Raw genomic sequence first — 8,712 nt, 5'->3', positions numbered from 1 at the left:
GATGTGTTGGTTTAACTTTTGAATCAATAATTTTAATTAGAATTCATATTGTCCATAATAAAAATAATAAATTAATCCCCCCCCCTCTCCCACAATAATTTCAATTAAATTACATTATTTTTCATTAATTTGGAGGAAATGTTGATTTATCAGCCATAGTCCGCTCCCTGTAGCCCTGAGATGAATATCCAATTTTACTGTCCCTTCCGTGTGACTTTAGTGTCAGGATGTGTGTGTGTGTGTGTGTTTGTGTGTGTGTGTGTGTGTGTGTGTGTGTGTGTGTGTGTGTGTGTGTGTGTGTGTGTGTGTGTGTGTGTGTGTGTGTGTGTGTATGTGTTTACGCATTTGACGCATGACCCTTTATATATATAACTCCCCTATCATTTCCCCACCTAAAAGTATGCGTACCTGCAACCGATGACGGGTAATAAAAATCTGAAAATTGAAATGACGCAAATGACGCAAATTCTGACGCAAATTCTGAACGTAATTCTCACGTTTATCTAAAAATGCAACATATAATAATAGCTATTAAAACAATTTTCAAGCATAACTTTTATCTTATTAGGATAACAATTAAATAAGAAAAATATTTTTACCATATGAAATTCGTGATCAAACACCTAATTGAAAAAAATGCAAGACATAGCTTTTATTTTAAGAAAGACTAGGGGCAACGGATGCCCCCAAGAAGCCTCTAGGTGTTCTTAAGGTGGGAGGGGGATAAGTCAACCGCCCTTCTACTTTTTAACTGAGTTTTAATAAGAAATATTCAGAAAAAAATTTGGGGGTGTGATTTTAAATTGGGAGGGTAGAGATACGCTCTCCCAAAATAGTTAAAAACCTTCCCTGTACCTAAAAAAAAGCTTAATTGCAAAGGAAAACCAAACAGATGTCATTTTTTAACAATTTTATAAAAAAAAAACATTGGCGCACTTGTATAAACACCTTATCGCTATCAAGTTTTGGAACAGATAATCCAGAAAAATCCAGTTCAAAGGGGAATGCATAAAGAGATGGGGCGAATCGAACCGAAAATAGTTATGATGGACATCTTCCTTCATCCCTGCAACCACCTGTTCACACACACACACACCCACACAAACACACAAACACTCTCACACACATACATACTAAAAGTGCGTAAGATCGTCGAAAAAACGAGCGACGCAACATTACGGCGAAGTCCTTAAAAAACTACGGACTTTAGGTAATTTAATTTAAAAATTGAATTACCCGAAAAACTATTTTTTTCAGACTATGTATTTGCTTTATTTTTCTGATCTTTAATGGTTTTAAAGGTGTACAAATAGCTAAGATTTGCTAATTTAAATTTGTGTGTGTTTTGTGAGTTTGCCGCGACGACTGCACCAAACAACCACCAAGATATTGACTACAACAACCAAACAACAAGAGAGAGAGAGAGAGAGAGAGAGAGAGAGAGAGAGAAGTGAGAGATAAAATATGTAATGTAAGATGTATCTTATATATGTATTCTCACTCAACCCTCTATATAAACGTATACACAGTGAGTCAATTTGTATATTAGATTTGATTTAAGATAAAAAGAGAAAGCTAAAAAAAAACGTTCAAACAAGGTATTGGGCATTAGAAGTTAAACACATTTTCACCTCATCGTGAAATAAAAAAAAATTGTAAGCTTAATATTGTGATTTTTAAACTTTGTTATTCGTAGAAAATTGTCTATAATTCGATACGATACATGAATTTTTCGAATCGCGGATATTAATCGTTTCCGAAGCCATGCTATAAAATAACTTTATTCTTTATCTTTATTCTGCCTTTAGAAGCTTAATATTGCTTGAGGGAAAGATGGAAAGTACAATAGAACAAAAATAATCATATGGAGAATAAATTAAGAAGCTAGTAAAAATGGCGGCACAGATTATGACGTCAAAAAAATTAACCAATGCGAGGCCACTATAAATTTTACCATTGGTCAATTACAGTTTTTACTGGCCTCTCACTGGTTAATTTTTTTGACGTCATAATCTGTGCCGCCACTTTTACTAGCTTCAGAGATTGATTAATCAGCTATTGTCCTATATATTCTAACTATTATCATAGACTAAGAATTATTACCTGCCCTACATAAAATCTTTGTGAATGAACGCAAGAAACGAAAAATAAATTTTTCTCCAATTTTGCCCCAATGTGTGGAACCCAAGATAAAACTCTCCCTTTCTCTAAATTCTTTCCTCAATTTGAATTTCTGGCTGCAGAGTTCTCACAAAATAACAAATACTTTTAAATATTAGCGAAGCTCTGAAACGGTAGGACAAACGAACATTATTTCTTGTAGAGTGTCAGAACTGAATAAGCATATTGTAAATGTATCAAAATTGTTGCAAACTGTTAAAAACTTGCTCCTGTTCATAGTACATACTTAAGCCTTGGTAAGGGTTTAGACTATTTTTGTTCTCCTACCTTCTTTTAAATACAAAACCCATAGATGCATTTGGCGCAGCCGCTAGAGGCTCTATAAAATCACTAATTTATTATTTAACTGGCCAAGACAATATTTTTTTTTGGATTGGACGTCAACTTTAAGTTTCCCCCTTTCCCATATATCCTTATTCTCTCTCTTCTTTCTTTCTTTATCTCTCGCTCTATCCCTCTTTCTCTCTCTCTTTCTCTGTCTCTCTTTGTCTGTCTGTCTCCTTTATATACACTCTTACTTTCCTCAATCCTCCTCCCTCTCTATATTTATCTCTTTCCCTCTCTCTCTTACTCTCTCTCTCTCTCTCTCTCTCTCTCACTCTCTGTCTTTCTCTATCTCTATCTGTCTGTTTCTCTCCTTTATATACACTTTTACTTTCTTAAACTCTCAATCCTCCTCCCTCTCTATATTTATCTCTTTCTCTCTCTTATTTACTCTCTTTCTCTCTCTCTCTCTCTCTTACTATCTCTCTTTCTCTTTCTCTCTCTCTCTCCATCTCTATCTCACTCTTACTTTCCTTCAGTGTCTCTCTCAATTCACCCTATACTTCTTCTCTCTCTCTCTCTCTCTCTCTCTGTTACACACACACAACTCTTACTTTCCTCCACTCTCTCTCTCCCTCCCCTATCTTTGTCTCTTTCTCTCTCTCACTAAAACTCTTACTTTCGTTCGTTCTATCTCTCTCACTTAATTTACCTTTTAACAGGGATGAAGGGGAATGATAGCAATGAAAAATTAATTGTACAAAATGATTACTTAAGATAACTTATATGTTTTTGGTAAATTATAAAATATGTGTTAAAAATTATTAGGTCTTATCCCCTATCTCCCTGACAACGTATGCACCCAACAACAACTTACGTGCATGTTTTACGGGGAGGGGGGTGGGCAACCCCCCCCCTCTCCCTAATCTGTGCTGTGCATCAACGTTTATGGGGGAGAATGTTGGGTCCTCAAATAATCTCGTATCTCGCGTAGCAGCTTAGCCATTAGGGACATGACAAACTTCAGTTTAGTTGTGTCCTTTATACGCAAAGTAAACCCCTGTCGCGAAGCGCGCCGATTTTTTCCCTATAAAATGGTCGTGAGGCCGTTTTAGAGGTGATTTTCAATATTGTTGGTCAAATTATTAAGTGCTTTCGTTTAAAAAAAAAACAAGTAATGTGTAATAAAAAACGCAATTTTTTATAAATAATTAATATTTTAAAGTCTTAAAAATGTATGAAGTTATATTTTTTGAAGATTTACAGATATTTGTTTTTTTTTTAAAGATTCTTATTAAAAGTTTTTTTTTCATTTATAAAATTAAATAATACGGTTTTAATCTAGTTTAAAAAGAGCTAAAATTTAAATATTTGACCAATAATTATCGAAAAATATTAGGTTATGTAGTGTGCTCAAATTCCAAGTGATTATTTATTTCTATTTATTTATTTATACTATTTATTTAATTTAAAGCAAGTGATGTATTGAAAATTAAACATGTGAATTATCTACATATATATATATATATTATATTATATTCCAATAGTGATTTAGTTTGTAAGTGATTTTTAATACTGTATTAGTGATTTTTTTAATAGTGAAAAAAGTGACCCTATAATTAACCCCAGTAAGTGACTTGAAAAATCCGCCAAAATGATGTTCGCCGACTGCGGCCAGGCCGTTTGTAAACACGAAAAAGGTAAATTGACCTGGTTCCCAAAGTTTTCATAATAACGTTTTCCTATACGTTGGTAGCTCAATAACGTTGGGGACTATTTTGAATTTTGATTGGTTGGTTCATTAAGTTGAGTATTCAAACGTTTCAATTACTAATTGTAATCTACAGGAGGAGTAATTTTGTGTATCATCATTGGGGATGTACATAAATTTATCGGTTATTGTCCTATCCCTTTAGATCCCTGAAATTGGCGCTTTTACACAAAGTTCCTTATTGAACACTTTAATCCCCCCCCATTATTTTTAAAATAAATTGAATATAAGGGGGGGGGGGAGGTTTTTTGTTTGCTTGTTTATTACTTTAGGTCGGGTTAGGTTATATTTGTAACTGTGTAGCCCCACAGGGGTTATTAATTTTCTTACCCCTAACTTTCATCTTCTTTCAAAAATAAGCGAGGAGGGGGGGGGGGGAGTTTGGACACTCAACTGCACTATGAAGTTAATACTATATTCTAGAGACATATATATATATATCGCAAATTTACTAAGGTAAAAGTAAAAGCTGTTGAATTTAGACATACTTACGTTTTAGATTTAATTATAGAGATGCTTTACTTATTAAGATGTGTTTCATTTTCATAGAAATCCATACTCCAAATCTTTAATTTTCGGGCTATTACAATGGTTATAGAGTTATTGCGCTTTCTAAATTGTACCTAACTGCTACAGGAATCCGCATGCCATATTTGAAATTATTAGAACAATTCAAACATTCCTAATAAGTATAAGAGCTATTCGGTTTGCTTTGAAAAATGGAAAATTATAATGTTAACACGAATGGATGTTGAATATTTTTGGATGTTATGACAGGGGAATTTTTTTTGTCAATTTAGGTTGCTAACATGGACATCACTGATTGGTCAGTTTGTTCATCACGTAGAAGGTTAGGGTATGGGGTAAAGGGGGTGGAGGTGGGATTCGTCATTTTAGCCAGCTACAAATTTCATTTTATTAGATCCAAGTAATAATAAATCCATTAAAATGCGATATATCTTTTGTCTTCGTTAAAGTCTATGAAATCTTAAAATAGATAATTTTATTTCCATTTAATTTGACTTTTTTGTTTTGTTTAATGTTTGAAGTTTAAAATGTCAATTAAATTAGAATGAAAAATGGCTGAAAGAAATTCATTGAAGCTATTTTAAAACCAAAATAAATGTCTTCAATTAAAAGTTCAAAATGTAGATTTTCTTTTAAAACGCTATAACGACTTTTCCCAAACTTTAACTTCTTAAACTTTTCTGCCATTTGTTTGATTAAAAACTTTAGGGACTTTTATTCATGTACAAAAATGTAAATTATCTATCTCTTATAACAGTTGAGTAAATGACGTTTTTTCTGTTGAATTTCAATGCCAGTTAGAGCATGACCGACAGAACGACGGACAGTTTTTTTTATATACTAGATGGTCATTGTTAGTAGAAATTGTAAAAAATATGCCATGAAAATCATATTTATCACGTTGCGTTACAGATTGACAGACTGACTGACTGACGGACAGACGGGCAGACACACACACAAATTAATTCATAAACAGCCTCGCTACTAAAAATACGTATTCAAAAAGGATAAAAAAAAACATACACAAAGATGTTATGCATATAATTAGGCCCCAAAAGAGTCTTTTATTTAAGCTCAGGTTTACGCATAAATTTAAGGATATTAGGACAGAGATATGGAATCTAAAAAAAATAATTTGCTTCCAATTTATCCCCCAAAAATTTTGTTTGGTAGAGGGTAAAAACCATGGACTTTAAGGGATAACACAATGGACAATAAAATGACGTATATACCCAATGATGAAAGTTATGATGTTGTTGAGCCAACGCATAACAACTGTATATCCCCAGTGATGATACACAAAATGCCCCCTTTCTGTAGATTACAATTAGTGGTTGAAACGCTTGGAACAAAACTTAATACAACAATCAAAATTCAAATTCAGACAAATATCTCCTCCCTCCCTGAAGATAACATAATTATAAAACTTTGGGTACTAGTGTAATAAACAATCAAATGTCTCCTCATTCTCTGAAGAAAACGTTATTAAAAAACTTTAGGAACAAGTGTAATAAACAGCCCAATGTCTCCTCCCTCCCCGAAGATAACGTTACTATAAAACTTTGAGGACTAGTGTAATAAACAGCCCAATGTCTCCTCCCTCCCCGTCTGTGAACTTGAATGATTAGTGACGAACTTGTAAACTAGGGTATGATGCAGGGATTCTAAGGGGATAAGACAATGGACAATAAGTTGATGTACATCCCAAATTATGATAAACAAAATTACAAATTGCAAAGTTAAAATTGTTGATTAAAACAAATTTTGACACTGTAAGATTTCATAAGTACCCAAAATTTTAAATTAGAGAATGGTGATTATAAAATTAGGAGTTCAAGAATGATTTAAAGCCCAAAGCTTCCCTCCCCTTCTCCTTGAAAACTTATAAAGGGTATAAATTAAGGAGGGAGGGGACAATGGGCTGTTTATTACACTAGTCCCCAAAGTTTTTAACAACTTTTCTTTTTCGTTTGTTTTACAACTTTGGGGAATTTTACTGAATTTTAATTGAATATATTCACGTTTCAACCACTAATTTTAATCTACAATAGGGATAATTTTGGATATCATTATGGAGGATGTATATAAATTTATGAGTCATTGTCTTATCCCTTTATTTACCTGGGTATGAAGTGTTCTTAAACATGTTTAACGAGTCCACACAAATTGGGACAGACTTGATGAAAAAAATAGTTATTTATGGCATCGTATTATAGACAGATTTCCGCGGATATTAAACTAAAATGATGGAATTAAAACCAGCTTTGTTAGCAAAGATGAGGCGAAGGCCCAGGCTAACAAAACTGGTGTTAATTTTTATGTTTTTTTAAAATATTCGTAGTAAATTGTCTGTAACACGATACTTTACATGATTTTTCAGTATGGATGATAACCGGTTCTAATCCTGCAGATATTAATTGGTTTCAAAGCCATAGTGGGAAAACACATTACAATTGCGTAAACATAGCATATACTGAAAATGGAGCAAGTTTTTGGTTTTTATTGCTTTTTAGCTTGTTATTGCTACGCTACTTATAAACATAACTTTTGTTCATATGCTTTAAAAATCTTCTTCGTGCATATATAAGTTGATAACCCCATAACCCTAAATATTGCTTTATTAGAAAAATTGTTTTATGACTTTATATGACCTTTATCATAATTCTAGATTTTTATTTCAAAGCAAAGTTTTTTTTACATTTTGGTTTAGGTTCATGTCTAATCTCGAGGGGGGGGGGGGGTGGACTCTAACCATGCAGGATCAATTCTGTTGGGGCTTCTCTAAACCCAGTATAACATAACCTAAAGTTAAAACAAAACACGATAAATCAACCACCCTATTCTTTTTTTTTCTCAACATATTTTAAAAAGTGGATAATTGTTGCTCGACTAGGTACTTTAATGGAAACCACTCAAAAAACCTTACTACTGTACATAATAGGATGAAATTAGTGAAAATATGTAGAAGACAATGGCCGATAAATTGGTGTACATCCCCAATGATGATATACAAAATTACACCTTCTGTAGATTACAATTAGTAGTTGAAACTTTTGGACACTGAACTTAATGAACCAATTTTATTAAGCCAACGAATAAGAAAACGTTATTATAAAACTTTGGGGACTAGCCCAATGTACAATTAACATGCTTAAAGATAAAATAGGGAGGAGGGGACATTGGACTGTCGCTTTAAAAAATTGCCAAAGTTTTACAATTACGTTTTCTTATTCGTTGGCTTAACAACTTTGGTGACTACTTGAATTTTGGTTGGTTGGTTAATTTAGTTGAGAGTCAAAACGTTTCAACAACTAATTATAATCTACATAAGGGGTACTTTTGTGTGTCAATATTGGGGATGTACATAAATTTATTGGCCATTGTCTCATCCCTTTAGATGGACCCAGTATTTAGAAAAAAGACAAACTAATCTTTAAGTTTTTCATTTGTTGTTTTAAAACTTCTAGGGGAGGAGGGGGGGGGGGGCGGAGGATGATCTAATGGATATGCTATAACTTGAATCTTACACCAGATTTTCATGTTCTCTAATGAAGTGAAACTTGCAGCGGGCTAAACAAACGATTAGCCCTTTAAATGATGTCCATGTTAGCAACCTAAATTGACGACAATTTCCCCCTTGTCATAATATCCACGTATATTGTACATCCATTGATGTTGTTTATGTTTTGCCAACATCAATTAATATGTTTTGCATACAATTATATAGATAGATACATACACCCAGGAAAGGAGATTTAGTACATGAAAAAAATAACTAAATTCCTTTAGCCTTTTCTAAATTAGTCCCCCCCTTGGTATTTTGAATAGCTTTCTGTAAATGCTAAAAAGGACTTGTATGAAAATTAGGAGCCTAATATTTAATTGTAGTTGTAACATCCCCGCTTCTAGGTAATTAAAGATGGAAAGTAAACTAATGTACATTAAATAAAGATATATGATTTGGGATA

General features: G+C 33.0%; 1 protein-coding gene across 1 annotated transcript in view; it reads left to right on the top strand.

The window, feature by feature from the left end:
- The first annotated feature begins 3,470 nt into the window (after positions 1-3,470).
- The window catches only part of LOC145305411 (uncharacterized), a 31,913-nt gene continuing 26,671 nt past the window's right edge, over positions 3,471-8,712 (top strand). Inside the window, exons 1-2 of the mRNA XM_080147029.1 lie at positions 3,471-3,562; positions 3,845-4,145. Of these exons, the coding sequence (XP_080003155.1) occupies positions 4,100-4,145 (46 nt within the window). The 5' untranslated portion in view covers positions 3,471-3,562; positions 3,845-4,099. The remainder of the gene's footprint in view (positions 3,563-3,844; positions 4,146-8,712) is intronic.

The sequence above is a fragment of the Acartia tonsa genome, chromosome 14, assembly GCF_053477335.1.
Source record: "Acartia tonsa isolate MP-2025a chromosome 14, ASM5347733v1, whole genome shotgun sequence".
NCBI classification, from domain to species: Eukaryota; Metazoa; Arthropoda; class Copepoda; order Calanoida; family Acartiidae; genus Acartia; species Acartia tonsa.
Note: the sequence above shows the minus strand (reverse complement) of the source record. Positions and strands in the feature narration are given on the sequence as shown.